Below are 21808 nucleotides of genomic sequence, written 5' to 3'. Positions count from 1 at the left end.
TTGGAATTCTCTTTTTAATAATAGCTATTGTATAATTGCTTCTCTCCATAATTGAATAGTACATATGAATATTGCCAATATTATCAAAGAAAAATGCTGCTTTCTCCACTCATCAACTTTTTCCACACTCCCTGCTTAATGCGCTCTCAGTTTACTGTTAAAATCCATATTCACTGTGGCAGGGAGGGATACAAATGGGGAAGGAGGAGGGTGCAGCTGCAGAAAGAGATTGATGGAGATGCACAGAGATGCTGCTGCAGCTTCTAGGTTATGTTTTACTACATTCACTGCAGCATTGCTCATTACTGCTGTATAACGGCCTCCATACCACTTGTGTGTGTGTGTGATAGAGATAAGGGAGAAGGATCCTTCTCTTCTCTGTGTGCACTATATGGGTGACATCATAGCAGCTTGCCTATTGTTACTGTGGGACAGATTTGTAGCCTGCAGAGATGAAAACAGCTGATAAATGGTTAGAAATAGTATTATTCCGCATAAAACAAATTACTTTGTTCTTGAAAATTAACCCAGTCTAATCGGTACATTTTAAGCTCCGTTAGACTTTTAGAACTTTTTCAATAATTGTATAGTGGGCTTTAGGCCATTCCTCTGTTATTGTTCCTGGAAATGCATGAATAAATTAACAACTGCAAACACAATGATAGGCTATCGCAATTTGATCCAATTCTTCACTTAATAGATAATCACTTAAAGGGGTATTCCCACGTCGCATACTCACCAGTCTTCACTGCTGTAAAATCTTCTTTCTTCCTGGTTTCTTGCTTCATTTGGTGGGCGGGGTTTCACATGCAACCTGCCGTTTAGCTCCGCCCCAAATTCACATGTAGCTCCGCCCACCCACATTGGACTATGAAGTACAGGCAGCAGCAACTCCATTCTGTGTTACATACAGAGACTGCCTGTCTCTGCCATAATGAACACAATTGAATTAGCTAGCCTAATAACTGGGAGAACAGAAGAAATGAAAGCAGCTCCTCTCCCCTATCTGATAGCAGGAAGCTAGGTCACGTGGTGTAGACACAGGAATACCTAGATACACAGGCTTGCTCCCGTGCACTTAGCCCCTCCTCCCCCTGAGAGCAGCAGATACATCACTTGACTTTTGAGCAGATAAGTCAAGGGATGTGTCAACAATGAATTGAATAAAGTAAGATAGTGGACAAACAAAGCAGTTTTGCTGAAGCAGTGTATTTAGGAAAAGTCTTACATCCACATTAACTAGCAGTATAGATAGGATCCTTGTGATGGGACAACCCCTTTAATAATCACTTAATAATAGACATAATAGTTATACTCTTAGCACAGGAAGTGTGCTATTGCAACTTTTTTGAGTTTGCCATGCCAGCGTGACTCTGCACACGTAGTTCACATTGTTTGGCAGGTCTGACTAATTTTGTTGTGACATTGTAAATTGACAACTTAGTATTATTGTTCCCTTTGTTGATAAGTTATGTCCCTACCAAGTCTGACATTGTCAATCATTGCTGACAGTAATGAATGATAACATCCAGTAGTCAATGTATACATATATTTCCAGGAGGAACAACTGAGCAATGACACATGACTATATTTTTTTTTAGTGAATACAAGCACTGAATAATACAAACATGCCTGAAATAGCAGTATTGTATAGTGTAAGGGAAAAAGTGAAGCCCCGGTGTAATGTTTTGGTTTCTCTGTTACATTTACAAGGATTTGGATTTACAAGCATTTTCTGGTAACACTCATTACCCACAATACTCAGGAATAGAGTTAATGCTTTTGCCGTTAATATCAAGATCGGCATAGTTAGCATACAATGAAAGGTTTTGCAACCTTCTAATTTACTTTTTGTATCAATTTCTAACAGTATTTAAGATCACTGCTTGCTGTCAGTGTATGGGAACATTTGTATTCAGCAAGAGCTGGTTCCATTGCCTTATGGCTTTAATTGCCAGTTACACTACTGGAGCGAGGCATTATGCTAGAGAAATTACCATGTGGCCTGGGCCACACTGCGCATCTTGCAGAATTTTTTATTGTCATTTTATGTACACAGCTCTTTTTCAGTGCTATGTATTTTCATGATTACAAGCTACAAATAATCCTTGCGTGAAGCCTGATCTTACCAACATTAGAAAAAGGGGCAAGTAAAAATCAATAACATGAAATAGCAGAATCAGACTACACAAATGGCTTGTTTGTAGTCTGTAGGCATGGAGACAAACCGCTCTGCACAGAAGCTGTGTACATAGAATTGCACAATTTTTTAAAATGCACAAAAATTATTGCTTTATTTTTAATTTTAGATGAATGCAAGCAATTAAGAAAAATTGGTTGCAAAGATGGCCATTCCCTTAGAGTCCTTCTGTGTCTAATAATTCTATAATATCTTTGCCTTATAATGCCTTCTATTCATTGCTGCACTCTGTCTTTTCCCTTATACCACCGCACTCCACAAGTATCTGCTTCAACTATTCTTTTTGTAAGTGTCTACCGGACCAGTGTTTGAATTGACAGAAACAAGTTTGCTTGTCCAATGATGTGGCCAGTACAAGGGAGTCTATGTAGCCCGGAGCTGAGATGTCGGAGTCTGTGGCCTGTTTGTTTTGGTGTCTATGTCTTTTATGTGTAGCACTTGTCCAAGGCCTTCTGTCATTGAAACGAGAACACTACATTTTTGGAGGGATAAACGTTAAGTTAGAAGCACCTGTTCCCAGAATGCTCTGCATCTTTCTGTCTTCACTGTCAGCCATTTTGTTCCGGCAGCTTCACACTTGCTCAGGTCCAATTCTCAGTCATTCAACAATTAATATTAATTATATCAAATGTAATTTTATATTTGTCAATTGACTATACAGTAGTGTGAGACTGCAGGAACAGGGCCCAAAAACATAGACCAAAATGTTGTAATTTTTGTCTGTCATTATAGTCACTGTGTAACTCTACAGTTTTGGACTGATTGAAGCATGTGCATCACATTTTGCATGTACCGTACATGTCCGCCAAACAAGGACAGAAAAAGTTACAGTTAACCATGTGATTACAGTGATACTCAATAGTAGGACTTTATCACCTTTCATTTGTAGATCTCTCCCGGGCAGTGCTCTAGAGCTGCGCTATTCCCAGGCACCAACCCTACCCATGGGCAGCCACATGGATCACTACAGCAGCACAGCCGTGATTAGGAGGCCCAAAAAGGGTCGTTGGGCAGCACTGAAAGACGATCCCACCAAGGTACTGTATGTAATAGGTTTCATTATTTAATTGAGCCCCCTTAACCATAAATATTTAGGATATATCCACATACTGTGAAATGCCTTTAAGATGACCACCAAAGTTGCATTAAAAAGTGGTCTTCTAGGGGGTGAACTTCTCAAGATGCTTAATGTGGTAAATTGTAGATCCGTTAGAGAAAATGTGGTGCCGTATTCGCCTAAAAATCTTGACCAAAAAGACGGCTCCCATTTAAATCAATGGAAGCCACTCAGGAGTTTTTTCCGGGAGCCGGCTTGCCTCGCGATTCAGCCTGAAGACACACCCTCCTCCGGACTAGGCCCATTCATTGGGCCTAATCCGGAGCGGAGTGCGCGGCTGGATGCCGGTGCAGTGCACCGGCTTTCAGTTGCGGCTACCCGGCTTTTGGTCCGGAACCTGAGACGGCCTCTGTCTCAAGTTCCAGACCAAAAATCTCCGTCTGAACTCGCTCTCATAGAGGATTCTATCTCCTATTACTATAACTAAATCCACCATATAGACAATTAACAGGGAAATATTTTTCTGAGACTTTCATATATTTGTAGATTTAGAAGCTATAGACTCTATGCAGCTTTTCAGGGTAGGAGCTGTGTTAGCCCAGTGTAAATCATTCTCTATCTTTGTTTTTATGCTATTTCCATGGACTTTCTCTCATGTAAGTACCTTTGTGTTCCTTGTGCTGCCTGTTTATAACACAATTTTACTCTATATACCAATAGAAGTGTATGGAATTGTAAATCGTACATTATCTTGTGTAGCAGGCTTTGGGGTAATAACAGCCTACGTTCTATATTATTGTTGTAAGGCATTGATGTCAGCATATACTTGGTGCTATAAACATCATCTGCAGGAATATTCTGGATACAGATTAAATAAATCTGGGAGAAGCAAGGACAACAGCCGGACAGGAAAATGTCTGTCATTGTTTAAGCTTGGCCAGGAATCCACTCTTTAGTACTTTTCCCAATAAAGTGTATGGCTGACAGACATATCCTGCCCTGCAACTGGCCCTGGTTCCTCCTCTGTTCAGAGGAAACAGCTGTACTGAAGCAGGTCGATGGGGGTTCTTAACTTTCCCATCGGAAATAATAGAAAGTCTTTTGGAAGTAATTGACTACATTAGATGCTATGCAGCATCTAGTAACAGCATGCGTTGTTCATAAATGCATTTGCATGACACAATTAGAAAAATGGTAGCGGTATTGCACCTGCTAAGGATGGGGGTGCAGTGAAGGGGCTTTCTCCGCAGCTCCTCTTACCTGCTGCTGCCACCGTGGGGCGCTCTCTGCATGCAGGTCCTCAATGAGTCCAGTGGAGCTGTGGTTGCAGGTAGCCACGGTTTTATCATCAGAGAAGACAGGGATATGGAAGTCAGAAAAACAGAGCTCCAAGCCCTTTAAAGATGAATGTCGAAGGCAGTCAGCACAGATTATACTGTGTAAAATATTTGGTACTATATGTCTGCCTCTATATAAAAAAACATGTATTGGGTGGATTCACATGTGGCCTAATCTGTTACAGGATCTGCATATCTTACATGTGGATTTTGATGTAGATTTTATTGCAGGTTTGCTGTGCGGTTGTTGCAGATTTCACCAGGTAAATGCTAAAATCTGCAGCAACTTTGCAGCAAATTCCCTTCAGCAGCTGCTTATTAGAGATGTAGATTTTGCTGTGGATTTCTCTATTGGTTAATATTATGCCATGTGTGAATTCAACCCTAGTGTGGCCCAGTGATGAGACAGTTCTTGAGGTCCAGCCGCTGGCTACTTCATACATAACAGACAGCAAACAAAGATGTTTTTTTGACAGTGGGAAATCTAGTAATATGTCCGCCCCAATAAAAATGTCTTTTGTCCTATATTGACATAATTCTCCTTTAAGATGCAGTTTCTGGCTAAATATGCCTTAGAGATTGGTCTAGGTACTTGCCCCGCAGTTTAATAAATGGCTCCTTCTTCCATTGCTCTTATTATTTAGATGTTTGATTTGCTGCTCCTGTCATTCCTCTTCCCAAGCAATTATTTTTCCCAGTAAAAATGCCATCCTAGTTGTCAGAGTTTGAGCCCCGCCAAGATCAGGCCATTTCTCATGATGAAATTGCTTTAAATTCTAAACGGTTAACCCTTCTGTTGCAGATCCGAACACTGGACGAGCAGGATTGGGAGCGGGCACAGCAAGCCAATGTACTGGCCAATGTGGCACAAGCATTTGAAGGTGACTTGGACGGCTCAGATGAAGATGATAGAGAAACCATCTTCAGCTCAGCGGACCTTCTGTCTCCTAGTGGCCAGACAGATGTGCAGACACTGGCTATCATGTTACAGGAGCAGCTAGAAGCGATCAACAAAGAGATCAAGTGAGCAGTGCTCTGTTACTAATATATTCCCTCATTGCTCCATGCTTCCCTGCTGACAGCGCTTACCCTCAACAGGTTAATACAGGAGGAGAAGGAGACCACTGAGCTCCGAGCCGAGGAGATAGAGAGCCGTGTCACCAGTGGTACTCTTGATGGATCCCTTGGACGTTATCGCTCAGCCAGCTCCATCCCAACATCAGTCACCACTTCTACACTGGCCAGTCCTTCCCCTCCAAGTAGTGGGCACTCCACCCCACGCATCACCCCGCACAGTCCAGCCAGGGAGGGAGAGAAATTTGTAAGTAATTGGCAGAATATTGGTATTGTAATTAAACATCTTACGTCATGGACGGCTTAGTAGGTCAGTGATCTCTAGGCAGAATTATATATAGTCAACCAAATCATTTTTTTACCTGAAGTACAGTATGTTGACTCTTATAGACATTCAACTTTTTTATGCGTATGTAACTATACAATATGCCTCAGACAAACACTTCTTACCAAACTAGATAGGCCTAACACAAGTGAGCACAGGACATGTGAGTAGATTTCCAAATTCATAGCTATATTACCTTGTCTTCACAGCAAGTGAATATAGGTAGCAAATATTTGGCCACCTGGTTTTCAGACTTGGAGCTACAACTTCAGTTTCATCTACAAGTGAAGTCAGAAAATCTCTGCAGTGTATTTGTTTAAAATCATTTTGCACGTTTTAACTCTTTAGAATCATGTCCCTAAAGAAGACAGCAGAGATGAAAAGTCCATGATGCAATGTGAGACAACCCCTCCTTTGACCCCTCGGGCTGTACGACTAGAAAGAATGACACAAGCACTTGCACTACAAGCCAGCTCTTTGGAGGACGGAAGAGAATCCAGAGCAAGGTAAAGCACAGGAGGAGGCTAAAGATAAATGATCAGTCCACATAAAAAACTGAATTATCTCAACCTATCTCACGTACCTCGAAATAAATTTACGTAGATATGTGTGAATGCTTTGTGCCCACTCTCAATACCCTGCTGATAACCAATGGCCTCCCAAAACATATTTTGGGGCAAATCTTTCCTGGTACAATCTAAAGAAGTGGTCTCCAACTTGTGGCTCTCCATCTGCAGAACTTTGCAGACACACTGGCAGCAATAACTGGTATGCTGGCTGTTGTAGTTCCCCAACGGCTGGAGAGCTACACGTTGGAGATTGCCATCTAGAGATTGCCAAAGGTATAGATGATAATTTCTGATCGCTGGATGTCTCTTTCCTGGCATCTTCAGTAATCACATAAATGGAAGTGCTGTGTCCCCAATGTGAACATGTTGACTCTCTTCTCTGCTTATGCTCTATTTAAAATCAATGGAACCTATGAAGTTAGATGAACACTACACTCTGCTATATCCATTAGTCCCATAGAGTTTAAATGGAATGACAGAATCCTTGCTTAACTGCTGCGTCCTTAACATGAGGGACCTGATCCCTCTTTTCATGTAATTAGCTGGTTCCCAGCAGAAGAACCTTAGCAGTCAGACACTTGTCACCTTTAAATACATGTTCTGTCTATCTGCTGAAATTGTAACCCAGCTTTCTAAAGGACAGATCTGCCTAGCCATGCAGCGATACAATATCCACTGTATACAGTAACACATGAAGCTGCATAACTTCACTACCTACCATCTTGCAAATCACGGTGGTAGGTAGTTCAGGTAATCACCTTATTGGCAGATATGTAATAGCCGACATATTGTTCGCCCCCTTCCTCTATCTTATCTACAATGTAGCTAAGAAATGGCTGGATAGAATTTTTACTATTATTTCTTATGCAGACACTGGAAGTAGTCCCATTTAGTCCAGCTTGTATTGTTGTGAAAGGTGCACTTATGGTTCAGTGGAGAGATTAAATGGGTTTATTGAGTGGGAGCCTGCAGCCATCCTTGCACATATAGCAGTGACTTATCAAGCAGAAGTAAAGCTGTTTGTACAGTTTGTTAAAGTCATTATCATGGTTATTTGGTCACATAGCAACTTTCTACAGTACAGTTGTGTTTTCCTTCAGGAAACATCCTTTTAAAGTTTAAGGAGGGGATATATCAAGGCTGGTGTTTTGTGTGCCAATAATGATCTCTACGTTGTAGTGGAAATGTACCTAATTTATTAAGAAGCACATCTCTTGTTCTCCGTGCACTATAGTCTGAAATCTGCAGCACAGATTTTAGCTATAAATGATGGTAGTTTCTGGAGTAAATATATGGTAGACTACCTAATCTCCTGCTACCATACCCATTTTCCAGAAATGTTTGGTGAAAAATTGCCCATGCATTAACTATAGTGAATTTTATGCCACTTTCTGGCTTAAAGGAGACCTTTCCCTTTAAACTCCTTAAGAAATTTACTCCCTTAATTCTTAAATTTCTTTCACCACCCAGATGGACCCAGATTAAAAATCATACTTGGCATCTGCTTTTCCTGTTTATGTAGGAAAGTGATTCCTCTTGATTCACCATGAGCTCGACTGAATCCACTCAACTTAGTGCTTGTGGCGTAAGCATTTCCCTAATGACCATCACCATTGCCTGTATTGATAGCACTCACAATCTACATATAACCAGCAACGTTTGAAGGTGTACTATATGTCAGGATAACCTTCGGACACTGCAAACGTAACGTGAACCCTATTTGTCCTTACAGCTGTGTCATGTAACAAGTCGAGCATCACGTATCTTGGATACATTTTATCCCCTTCATGTAAAAAATGAATATTTCTATTGTGTTGCTGCATGCAGAAATCTTGAAAACTGGAGAAACTGAATTAAAAATTATATTTGGGAAATTCTATAACTTTTTATTATACCAATAAAATCTTTATTTGCTGAACTCATTATACCCCTTTAGGATAAGGCCCCACATAGCGAGCTGCAGCCAAAAAGCGATGCGGAAAAAACCACAGTGGAAAAGCATTGCAGTTTTTCCCACATAGATTTTCACAAAAGTCCGCAGAATTTCCCTTTGTGTACATTCTTTCCCTATCCTACTAGTGGTTCCATGGGAATAATTGTCTTGCTGTGATTTACAAAAATGTGAGCGTTTTTTGGAGATCACAGCATTTCCGCTGCAGATTTTTTCCTGCATTGTGTGGATGGGATTAGCCAAAATCCTATCCACTTTGCAGCTATTGTAAAACGCTACTTCGTTTACGTTACGCAGGGCCCCCGGCCTTAGGGAGCTTTCACACGGAGTAAACGCTCGCTCATTCTGAACGTAAAACTCGTTCAGAGTGAGTGGCGTTAAAACAGATCCCATTGATTTCTATGGGTGCCGGCATACGTGCAATCCCCATTTAAACCAATGGGAGGCTTTTTTACCTATTGCTTTCAATATGATACGCGCGTATGCCAAGCGTTTACTCCGTGTGAAGGCTCCCTAAAGATGCAATAAGAAGGAGGAGGATGATTGAAAAGAAAAACTACTGACTAATGGCTATTGGTTAAACTGGAGGGCTGCCCTTCATACGGTTTACTTTATGCTGTAGTGAAGGTTATACTGATAACATCTTTTTCTTACAGCCTGGGTGCGGATGGCCTTGGAGGTACCAATAGCACCAGCCAGGACTCCCTGCATAAAGCTGCTAAGAAGAAAAGTATCAAGTCCTCAATTGGACGTTTGTTTGGCAAGAAGGAGAAGGGACGTATGGGACAGATGGGACGAGATTCCTCATCTCTGGGTAAGAACATGTCCTGTAGGGACATCATTTAGTGACTTTACGTACCACAATACAGTCATTCAGCATAAGAATGGATTTGTGGTCCCTTCATTGTGTTCTATCAATACTGATGTAAGGCATAGGGTTTTCAGTGAATTTGTTCCTCTGACTAATGCAATCCTGCCATTTTTAGACATTCCTTCAACTCTCTTCTCTAACATTTATCATTTCTAGCTTTGTCTAAAAGTATGTGTAACAGTTTATTAATGGTACTCATGGGTAACATAGTCAAGAAGCTCCCTCCGCCATGAGGGGTCATACCAGTAAAGCTCTAAACTTTCTTATAAAGTGGCCAGTGTCCATCCTGAACCCAGACAGCAGAGATGGCCAAAATCTACATGGTTCTCTAATTGTAGCCCACTGAGTGTGGACCAGTTACCCTTGAGGTTAGGCCGGCTAGCTATTCTCATACAGCCCTCAAAGGGATTGTCCAGTTTCAGACAAATATTGAAAGATAAATACTATCGTTTGTGTAATGAAAAGTTGTACAATATTCCAATATACTTTCTGTATAATTTCCTCCCGGTTTTCTAGATCTCTACTTGCTGTCATTCATTCTGCTACTTCTAGTGGATAAAAATCTGACCATGGTCATGTGATTTATGGTCCATGGTCATGTGATATACAGTCTGTGGTCATGTGATGTACACACAGGTGCACAGCTCATTACCAGGCAGATGTCTGATTATTGAGCTGTGACTATAACGAGTTGTGCACCTGGGTGTACATCACATGATCATAAACCCTATATCACATGATCATGGACACTATATCACATGACCATGGACTGTATACCACATGACTACGGACTGATTTTTATTCAGTGTAAGGGTATGTTCACACGGCAAAATTTGCATTCCGTATGTGAACACTTCCGCGCGGCATACAGTCGCGGCATTCCGCTCCGGATTAGGCCCAAAGAATGGGCTTAATCGAGAGGGAGCCTCACGCCGCAGCAAGATAGGGCAGCTCGCTTCATTTTTCCGCTACTAGCTAGGAGAAAAAAAAAGCGAGCGGCTCCCTTTGAAGTCAATGGGGGACATTTTTAGAGCCAGATTTTGAGGTGGATTCTGTGTCAAAATCGGGTCCAAAAAACTGTGTGAACATACCCTTAGGGTCAGTTCACACGTGAACTGCCCGCGCGGGTTTTGACACCGAGAGAGACGCGGTGAGCCGCGTCTCTCTCTTGTCAAAACCCACCTGCCGCGACCATCGCAGTCGCGGCTTTCCCAATTTTCAAATGAATGAGCCGACATAGGAGGGAGCTGCCGGGGGCGGAAGCCGCGCGGCTGAGCCCGCGCGGCTTGCGCCTGAAGAAAGGGCATGTCCTTTCTTTTCTCCGCTAGCGGCAGCCCGCCGCTAGCGGAAAAAAAAAGCCCGGTGGTCTACATAGACCACCATTGTAAAGGGGCGGATTTTGAAGCGAAATCCGCTGTCAAAATCCGCCCCTTTGCCTACGTGTGAACTAGCCCTTAGTGAAAGTACAAACAACATTCTTATTTCAATATTTGTCTGAAACTGGACAACTCCTTTAATACAAAAAGTAATAATATAATAATAGAGTAATAATAAATAATTTGTTTGCAGAATCTGCACCCAACATGCACAGTAAATACAATGAAGGCGAATGAGACTATTTTTTTATTGCATTGACTATATTATAGGATGAAAATGGCAGTCGTGTTGCTTTGTTTCCTGAAGCCTACTTGTCTTCTCATACATTGCAGGTTTCTTAGTCTCATTCATATTGAGATCCACCAGGCAAAATCTGATGGCCCAGTCTGTATTGGAACTATTGCCTTCCATATTCTGTCTGTAACCCTTATCTCTTTTCTTCTGAATGCTTAGAAAGTTGACATCCTTTTGCTTTAAGCTTGTGTTTGTTAAAGAGAGCAGAGAAAGGGGCCATAGCCAAAATGTCAGAGAACTTGTCTGGTGGATCTCACACTAAGCAGACCTGTGTGTATATATATATACAGATTGCAGGTGGAATGCAGTAACATATTTTTTTTATAAAAATAACTGTAAAATTATATTTTTATCCCATAATGCAGCCAATCTAATAAATAATGAATTCTCCCTAAGGTGTGCATAGCTGTTAAGAAACCTCATTCAATTACAGCATAACATATCTACAACAGATATTAGGCATGCTTGTCCTGTCTATTGCAGACTTCTATTGTTTTCATCCATTGCAATACAGTGAGTGAAATTAACAGCTATATACATAGTGTGTAATGGATTTTGATATAGATTTCCAGACAGATTCCACTGTGTATTATTTTGGTCATATGTGAACCTGGGCTAAGACATGGTTGTGAAACTAGCGCTGCAAGTAACTAATAGTGGCTGCTATGACTATTATTTGGGTACTGAAATGCATATTACAGCCAAGTTTTGCCTAATATCTGTAGCCATCTGTGTTGTGGCCTACTCTTGGTGACTGAATATATACTGTATAGTAGCAGTGAATAGAGTACTTCTGTCATGTTCTGTAATATGGCCATTTAGGTGTTTCAGGCTAAGCTGTACCAGCACCCTACAATCTGAGCCAGGGCTCTTTACACTGCTATGATTATGATGGAAGCTAGGTGGCGCTCCTGTGCTTTGCAAAACTATTATGGTTGGTAAACCCCAAGTGTCTCATGCTGCACCCTGATGATACATGACTTTAGTTCTGCATTGAATCTTTATATATATAGTATATGTACTAGTATATATAATTTTTTTTTTAGATGGAATTTTATATGGAAATACAAGAAGCATACTAGCTTATAAGAAACATAATCCAATTTTGTACCTGTGACATTAGCAATGTACTTAAAAGTAAGATTAATGTTGTATGTGAAACGCAATGGCCCTATAGATGATCTTATCTTATCTCTTCCTCGTGGCTACAAAAGAATGGAAAATATGAGCAACACACAGTCTTCTGACTCAGGAGACATGGTTTTGGCAATGGGTGTTTTTGACATAGATACAATTTAGTAGTGTTTAAAATCTCCATACTCTCATTTTACAGCTGGAACTCCCTCTGAGGAGACCTCACCTGCCGATCCTATGGGGTTGTCCAAGCTGGCCGGACCTGTGGATAAAGACCGCAGAAACAAGAAGAAGTATGCCACCTCTAATTATATTATTACTATGAAAATACATATAATCTGAGATATTATACAGGGCAGTATCACAACCCACGCATAATAGTGAGCTTCTCTGTGCAAGCAGGTCCTATCTGGGGGGACTCAATTTTTTTTTTTTACCTCTCAGGCTTTTCCAACCTGGTGATAAATAGGTAGTGAGTAAATTAAAGAGGACCTGTTAGTTCCCCTGACATGTCTGTTTTGGTAAATATTCATATTCCCCATAAAATAACTATTGCACAGCCTTTTGTATTTTTTTTCTCGATATATAGATGGTGTTTTTTTGTAAAATAGACTACTTATTGCTTAAAACCTCTAGTATATTTCTGTACATAGCTTCCCGTTACCAGCTACAGTCATCAGATTAGGACAGAGGTATATATTAGAAGGTTGCTCCCCATACATAACCCCTGTAGTTGAGTGTAACTTCAGTTTCGGATCTGTCTCCCAGTGCAGTTGTTTTTTTTTTCTACTTTAACTAGGTCTGTGCTCTATTTTTGGCACAGGCACATTTGACCACAAATTCATGCATTCTGAACAGGTGTAAATTGCGTCAATGAGTCACTGCTTGTCATCTACTGAAATATCATCCGTTTATACCTGCGGTCACAATGTGTGTGAAATGTTAAGCAGTTTATGTGTTGAATGGATCATCACGAGTTGCAGCACAGCAGTGTAAACGTCAAAAAGCCGTGGGTAGTTCTGTGGGTGGTGGTCCCCCATGTTTGGCTTTTATAGTAATCCCATGAAAATGATTGTACAGAATTGTACAGAAAAATAAATGGTTGCTTTTGTTTAGAAACAGTTTCCCAACTGTTCATGGGTTGTGTCTACTGTTGCTGATCTGCTCTACTGAAGTGAATTGAGGTTGCAGTACCAGAAACAACCTGTGGACGGTGTGGCACTGTTTTTGGAAGAATGTGACGATGGTTTTGTATCAGTATCACAAAATCTTTGAAGCCTGGAAAACCTTGGTGAATTGTAGAGGATACAATAATACTGTTAGCATGATATAGTCCCTGTCAGGACTATATCGCTATATGGGAATATGCTGCTGCCAGTACATAGACTGTTCATGAATTAAATATTGAATATCCAAGAGATGTCCAGAACTGGTTAGTTTGAGGAGAAAATTACTATAATAATTGTTTGTGATCAATGATCCTTGTAGCACAAGGAGTACACATAGCTATACATACTGTATACTATATAGCCAGTACATAGGCTATTCACTAATTCAATATTAAGCATTCACATTTTGTTAAGAATGGTCCTGATTTTTAGATATTGATTTTATTTCTGTAAAATTACAGATTCATTTTTATGTTTGTGTTCTTTTCTAGACATGAACTTCTGGAAGAAGCGTGTAGACAAGGACTTCCATTTGCTGCTTGGGATGGGCCCACTGTTGTTTCTTGGCTGGAGGTATAGTACAAAAGTATATAACCTTTTTTTTAAAATAATTTATTAAAGGGACCATAAACCCAGAACTAAACATTTCCATATGCTATAGTATGTTATGTGTCAGACTCTCACCTGTTCCTATCTCTATGTATCACATTGGGACTATTGCATAGGAAGTTTTAATCGCACTTTAGTGTCATGCCTTTCTATTTGACTCTATTGGCATTTATCTGTCACTTAGAACCTGAAGTTCCTCTGAAATTGTATCGACTGTTCATCCCATTCTCTCCACAGAGTAGTATGGGACAGGAACTTCTATTACTGCTACGGCTGACCTAACTATATAATTATGGTATACTTATGGCATCCTTCCTTCTAAGAGGATAATGACTGTGTACTTGCAGAGGGTGGAGATAGTACTGTCTCTAGCTGCCCATGAGATGCTATTCTAACAGCATAGCACAGAGGAAGACAACAGGTGCAATTTATAAATCAAGATGGAGTCTTAGTGCTGTACAAAAAAGAAGCACACTATACATGAAAGAATTGCAGAGTGTGATAGACAATGAGATAGAGGTACAGTGATGGAAAGTAGTGTTTCCTCTAGAGATCTTCTTTAGTCTATCTTTATAGCAGTCACAGCTTTGATTTTCTCATACAGAACTCCAAATCTACTGCATGTAACATGCTGGCTCCCGATGACCACCACTAGAGGGAGCATACTGTATAAGTTCATAACACTGAGTTCAATGTACAAATCTATGATGTAGTAGCACCCTTCAGAGGCAAGTGACACTTGTTTCCATCCCTGCACCTCTCACCCAGTTGTCACTCTCCAAGCTTCTTTCAAGTATACAGCGCTCATATTCTTTGCAGTTCCTCAAGTGACTGTTAGTATTAGGCATCACCCCTTGTGTATTTGTAAAAGTGGACAAGATAGGGTTGCAATTAGGAGAGCCATATTTACTTATTGTTCTTCGACCTCGCTGCAGCATGGCAGAGGCAGAGGGTGAGCTAGCTGTGATTAGCAGCAGGGCTCAGTCTGCCTGAGCCCATGCACAGTCTTGATCCTGATACGCTGGAGATCTGAAACCTGTGTAGACATTCTCCTCAGTGGGGGGATCACTGCCCAGGGGACGAGGTGAATGCAGGATGGGAGTTTTTGGTGATGATGCAACAGTGCTCAGTAATAGAAGAAAACTCCCCCTGTGCTCCAAGGGCTTCATTTGAGTAAAGAATAAAAGTACTTTTCTCTGCATCCCTGGGGCTCTGAAACATAAGAAAGGTATGGTTTTTATTCTGTTAATAGCGTCTACAGTGGTTTAGTAGCTGGGGGCAGATATACTCCCTTAAAAGATATACTAAAAAGTGAATTAACAAATAATTTGTAAAATACAGTAGATTAAAGAAAAACAATATGGTATTTAACATGGAAGTCCTTGAAGGGGCAGAAACCTGCAAAATAAACAAATGGTTCTGAAACCATTTTTCCTCTTTCAACAGTTGTGGGTTGGAATGCCAGCCTGGTACGTGGCTGCCTGCCGTGCCAATGTGAAGAGTGGAGCCATAATGGCTAACTTGTCTGATACAGAAATCCAACGTGAGATTGGTATCAGTAACCCTCTACATCGTCTGAAGTTACGCTTAGCCATCCAGGAGATGGTCTCTCTTACGAGTCCTTCAGCACCAGCCACGTCACGCACAGTGAGTCCTCTCATGCAGCAGATATACTGTAAACTGACTTGACTACGACTTTTGTCCATGTGAGTAATAAATTAACCCTGCTTGCCCTTACTCTTCTCCATCTAGTCAACGGGAAATGTATGGATGACTCATGAAGAAATGGAGACCTTAACTGCTACTACTAAACCTGTGAGTAATATAAATCAAGTACTTGAGCAGATTTCACATTGTGTAGTACCTTTAAAACTGGTGTAACTGGGTCCTAATATTCTTTTGTTGGTCACTTGCATTTATCAGCTGAGACAGTTTAAGTTTTTGGCCTGGCTACACAGCACCTCTGCTCCCACCTGACACAGAACATTACATTGCATGTACATAATGATGTGTTTCTAGATCTTCACTTTGCAGCCTCAGGATATTCTTTAAATGCCTTTTAACTTCTGGTACCACTGCTGGAATAGGGGAAGTCCCTTCACCAGTGGCTAACTAAAGTCCTGTGGGTCCCTGTGCAGCCTTTGAATGGGCCTCCTACTCCATCCCTACAGCACATCCTTGATAGCACCAGTTATAAGTGCTAAAGTGGTGTCCCATAGACTTGGAAGGGATAAAGCTGTAATACCCAGAACTACTATGAACAACACATTGAGTAAACAGTACCATGCCCAGCATGTAGACAATACAAGGAGCTGCGTGTTCAGGGAAACAACTAAGCTGGAGGAGTCGTGACAGTTTGTCCTCAACCAATTTAAAACTGATAGCCTTAATGATAGGTGTCGGTGTCCCTGGATGGGATCATAAAGAGGGACTATGCTTCCACACTCGTGTATCATACTAGGCTACAAAGGAGTGAAGCAACCACAAAATCTACATATCCACAGAAATAGCTGCCACCACCAGCCATTTAAGGTAAACAAGACACCTATATACCTAGATCATTCACACCTGCGGTGTCTTCTGGCATACACTGGCAAAAAGGTAACAAGCCTAAGCAATATTTAGAAATTTAAATAAAAAACAGTAACCCTTTTGGAGCCTCTCCCATGTAACTGGGGCTGGCTAATTGCATGCACTAAATCCGGACAGCTATGACATATTTTTTTCCCAGATACATAACTTGGCGTGGTTTGGAAGTGGTGTGGTCCCCATGTTTAATGTCATGAACAGGTTTGTGTTCCCCAAACCATCCTGTACACAGATGGTTCTGAAACAGGAATTATGATGGGACCCCATTATCTCCAGTTGAACGTGGGCCCCCAAGCCCTCTGGCCTTATCACAGTCCCATGAAGCTTCTTTATATTATTTTCCATCATGTTTGTTTACTTTTGTAACAGAAGAAAAAGTTATGCATACATCAGAGTGAATGCAGACGGACTATGCTCCTTCTGCTTCAGTCATTATTGCCATTGAAGTCTGTTGCTCTCATAATATGCCTAGCCTCAGCATGTATGTGTTCTATTTTCTACTTCAATAAACTGAGTTTACTCATTTCTCACATAACATAATGGATGAGAGCAACAGACATTAATATCCGTAGTGCAAACATAATCTAAGTTTGTTTTTGGACTCTTGTTCTTCTAATAGTTGAGGATCCCTGGGGTGGGACTTGCAAAAGTCTGGTATTAAATGTATAATCATACCCCTTTAAAGGACACGTGTAACATAAGACATGCAGTTTGTTCTGTAGGCAGCATGTTATACAGCAGGAGGAGCTGAGCAGATTAATATGTAGTTTTGTGGGCACAGATTCATTGTAGCTAATGGAAAGAAGACCCTGTTCATTCTATGCTTAGGAGTCTATTATGTGGCCCTTATTGGTGACTAACAACTATTGCTTCATGTACAATAATACCAATCTATCTATGGATCAGTGATTAGGACCGCCCACTGGACTCCTAAATCCATGAATTAAAGCAATTACACAAACTAATATCTCAATCTGCTTGGCTCCTCCTGCTCTAGAACTAAGATAGGACAGCATGATCAGTGTGATAGGTTCCCTTTAAATGTATCAATCCCCTGTCTCCTCCACTGATGAAAATTGCAGTATTAGGTACATAGACTGGAATCCTAGCCTAGCTTATTTACAGGTTTTACATGTTGTCCCTGCAACTTTTGTACTAATATCCCCCCCTTCCCTTTGTTTTTCTGGTTCTTTTCTCTAGTCTTCTTGACTCTATACTATGAACTGATGTCCTTTCTGTGCATGTGTCTATAAAAAGATGCTTTGCTTTATTTATATAAATGTTTTTTCCTGTCTGTTTCTTATATACTTGCTTTGCACTTATCTATTATTCTTCTCACCTGTTCAATCTCTTCTCTACTTGTTTTTTAACACCTTAACCCTTGCCAGGAGACTAAAGAGATCAGTTGGGAACAGGTAGGTAGTTGTTTAGAAATGCGTTTCTATGGAAGCCTTTTGTGTCCTATTCTAGCCGATTCCCTCCTTTCCCCCAGTGTCTCCTATACTGTGGTCCACCTTCTGCTTTAGTGGGATCAGTGTTACTGAGCAGGTCCTGCAGGGCAGAAGTCAGTATAACCACACTTTAAAGAGGACCTTTCACCAACTCCATTTCTATGCTTTTTTTATTCTTTAGCCCCCACCAATCCTGGTAAATCAGAGCAGTTAGTTTTGGTGCCTAATATGCTAACTGGACTCTCTAATATCAAGTGTATGAGCAGACAAGGGGGCGTGACTCAGAGCTCTAATTGGGGGCAGACAGTGTCAGAGCTCAGAATCACACCCCTTCCCTGCTCCTACCTGACACAGTCACTTGCCATTAGAGTCTAGTTATCATAACAGGCACTGTTAGCTGAGCTGATTGCTTGGGAATGGTGGGGGGCGAGAGAAGAATAAATTCAACTGTGCCAGAGTCAGTGAGGAGGAGCCTATGAAAAAACAAAAAACGAGAGTCTTCAGTAGTTGATACCTTTTTTAATGGCTGACTAATAACGATGTTAGATTACAACGTTTCGAAGCTCTCGGCTTCTTCATCTGGTACAGCTAAAAACAATTTCTGAAGGCTGTTTTAGATATACCTGAAGAAGAAGCCGAGAGCTTTGAAACGTTGTAATCTACCACCATTATTAGTCAGCCATTAAAAAGGGTATCAACTACTGAAGACTCTCAAGTTTTTTGTTTTTTTATATTTCCTACCCACTGGCTAACACGGTACAAAAACAAACATTTTCCTTAAGTATGAAAAGTGCACAAGACAATGGAAGTTGCAAAAGGTCCTTAAGTTCTAATCATACATGGAGCTGCAATGAAGGCAGTCTGGTTACGGCGCCTGTCTCAGTAGCACAGCTCAGTAATGCTGACGGCATAGCTGCAGAAATATAAGACTACTGACCATATATTTTGAAGAGTAACCATATTTATCTGTGTTTGTTAATTGACTTTTCAAGGGTTGCATACTTGTGACAGTCACTTCCTTATTATTGGTGGTCACAAGCTTAAAGGGATATTCCCATAACTCTTGTTCTGCAACTCTGTGCTCTCTTCACTTCCTGGTTTTCTAGGCACATTGGTGGGCAAGGTTTCATTTGCTCTGCTATGTTTGCAGTCAGTAATGAGGGATTGGTTGTAAATGCATTACCACAGTATAAAGCTGATGTGGAAACTGATGTAACAGAGCTGGATTTGAGTCAGCTTGCATTACATACATAGGTAAAGGACTCCTTATCTCAGCCCTTACCAGCCAAATTCAATTAAACCGGCTGATAAGTGGAAAAGCTGATGATAGACAGCTCAGAAATCTCCGAGCACTCACCTCCCCCTCCCCTATCTGAGGAGCTCCATTGCTTGTCAGACATACACAGCTCAGAGCTGCTGCCGAGCACTCAGCCCCTCCCTCCCCCCCTGAGAGCAGGAAGCTACGTCACTTGCGACCTGAGCAGATAAGCCCCGTGGCCATAGAATTGCAGTGTCAACAATGAAATGAATAAATTAAGATAGCGGCCAAACAAAGCAGTTTTTGATAAAGCAATGTATTTAGGAAAAGTCTTAAATCCACACAAACTAGCAGTATAGATAAGATGCTTTTCACGAGACAACCCCTTTAAGGCCCTACAAGGGTCAGTGTGATGATAAGGATCAAAAATTCCTAGTGCGTTGGTTCCCAATCCCACTCCTTTTCTGACCTGAAGTAGCAGCTCATTACTATCATACGGGATGAACAAATCATTAGTTCTCATATGGACTGCCTTTGTTGGTAGCACATCACCTTTTTTTTACCCGGGATAATGTATTGCCAACAAGTTGAGCATCCGTTATTTTGGGTGGACTTATTTGTTTGGTGATCTTTTGCAAACTTACATGGGCCAATTATCGGGAAGATAATTTCTAAGAATTAATAATTATGTTGGATCAATTATAATTGGCCCAATAAAATGGCCATGGAACCAAACTGCAATTTGGGGTTGATGTGGAAGTAAATTCCCAATTTCCCTGCAGCACCACTGCACAGGAGGAAGATATTACGCAGTTCCCACTGAAATCACTGAGCTACCTGTGCAGAATGGGCATGCAGAGTTCTCCAGGGTGTGAGACATTCCTCATAGTGTTTTTTTTTCCTCCTCTTAGCGGCTGTTTTACCAAAGTGATACCTTCATTTATGCACAGTGTACTAAAACCTCTCATGGTGTTCTTGTTTATCCAACAGATCCTGGCATATGGAGACATGAATCATGAGTGGGTCGGTAATGACTGGCTGCCTAGTCTTGGTTTACCCCAGTATCGTAGCTACTTCATGGAGTCCTTAGTTGATGCTAGAATGTTAGACCACCTAAACAAAAAGGAACTTCGAGGACAACTGAAAATGGTAGATAGTTTCCACAGGTAGGTGCAATATTTCCTTGAGGGTCCTGAATGGTTTGTCCACAGGGGAGTAAAATTACATCCAAATGAGGCAATGTCCATATGTAGAAGTGAAGCATTGAGTGATATGTTGCCATAAAAAATTGCAATATTCTGATCTGGTTCAGTTTGCTCTGTGAATATATTTGATTTATGTAACTGTATATAAATGATTGCAAAGAAAACACTTCTACTTACCCAAGTTATTGCAAAATTTGGATAGGTTGTTTGCTCTTTGATTTATGTAGTTGCTTAGAAATTATTATACAAAAATGTACATATGTAACTGGGAAAGCTGATTAACATTCAGTACGGCTATCATCAAAGCACCCAGAAGGATGGACACCTAGGTGTCAAAGCTAAACTGAGTGATGCTAACCAACAAGACTTTCCAGGGGTTCCCCAGAACACTGCAACACTCAGTGTTGCATCATGTGTCACTTTTATATTAGTGATGGTACCTTTTCAATCTGCTTTGCATCAAGAGGCTTTGTCAAGTAGTAAACACCCAAGCCAAGAATAATTGTTTAATTCACCCTTACACCAACATTCTTAGAGGCAGGAATGGCATTAAGGGTTCCCCAAAAGTAGAAATATTTTTAAGGGTTCCCTTGTAAGAAGGATGGGAATTTCTACCTTAACCTAACTAAGCTTACATAGTCCACCAAAGCAAGAGCTGCTCTCCGTGGTGGCTTTCCATTCTGGATAGTAGAACAGGATACTGTGTAGTGGAATCCCCTCTAAGGCTGCCTTCACACGGAGTAACGCCGGGCTTGTTAAAATCCTCATTCACAGCCGTACACGCGAGCGCTGCAGAAGGCTCCCAAACACTTCCCATTCACTTCAATGTAAGCGCTCGTAACGCCGGCTTTACGAGCGCTCCCATTGAAGTGAATGGGAAGTGTTCGGGAGCCTTCCGCAGCACTCACGTGTACGGCTGTGAATGAGGATTTTTACAAGCCCGGCGTTACTCCGTGTGAAGGCAGCCTAAGATGTCTATATGACCTAATAAACATAGAGTCAGGGCATGTCCAGGGCACAAGGCCCTTTTAAGCTATACTCATGTTTTTTTTACCTAACGTAGAGGTTTCTTAATAAAAAAAAAAAAATCAAACCACTTTATGTTTCAATTATGTTGTTAGGGTTAGCCTTCATTATGGTATCATGTGCCTGAAGAGACTGAACTATGACCGTAAGGAACTAGAAAGGAGAAGAGAAGAAAGCCAAAACCAACTTAAAGGTAAGTGTATCATCATGAACACACTAATAGTGATAAACCCCTTAGGAACAAATGATGTACCTGTAAGTCATGTTATTGTTAATGTAGTATGGAGAGGGCTCAGCTTATTTGGTATACCC

General features: G+C 41.0%; 1 protein-coding gene across 6 annotated transcripts in view; it reads left to right on the top strand.

Moving 5' to 3' along the window:
* PPFIA3 (PPFI scaffold protein A3) overlaps positions 1-21808 on the top strand; it is a 104849-nt gene that overhangs the window by 72224 nt on the left and 10817 nt on the right. For 2 of the 6 annotated variants that reach the window (XM_075280227.1, XM_075280222.1), the window contains 12 exons: positions 3090-3237; positions 5397-5617; positions 5693-5915; positions 6342-6499; positions 9170-9327; positions 12389-12482; positions 13850-13931; positions 15414-15614; positions 15720-15782; positions 17945-17971; positions 20256-20431; positions 21592-21689. In XM_075280227.1, coding sequence (XP_075136328.1) covers positions 3090-3237; positions 5397-5617; positions 5693-5915; positions 6342-6499; positions 9170-9327; positions 12389-12482; positions 13850-13931; positions 15414-15614; positions 15720-15782; positions 17945-17971; positions 20256-20431; positions 21592-21689 — 1649 coding nt within the window. The remainder of the gene's footprint in view (positions 1-3089; positions 3238-5396; positions 5618-5692; positions 5916-6341; positions 6500-9169; positions 9328-12388; positions 12483-13849; positions 13932-15413; positions 15615-15719; positions 15783-17944; positions 17972-20255; positions 20432-21591; positions 21690-21808) is intronic. The other 4 variants (XM_075280228.1, XM_075280226.1, XM_075280223.1 and 1 more) reach the window with 3 other exon arrangements.

This window comes from Leptodactylus fuscus, chromosome 6, assembly GCF_031893055.1.
Source record: "Leptodactylus fuscus isolate aLepFus1 chromosome 6, aLepFus1.hap2, whole genome shotgun sequence".
In the NCBI taxonomy this organism is placed as follows: domain Eukaryota; kingdom Metazoa; phylum Chordata; class Amphibia; order Anura; family Leptodactylidae; genus Leptodactylus; species Leptodactylus fuscus.
Note: the sequence above shows the minus strand (reverse complement) of the source record. Positions and strands in the feature narration are given on the sequence as shown.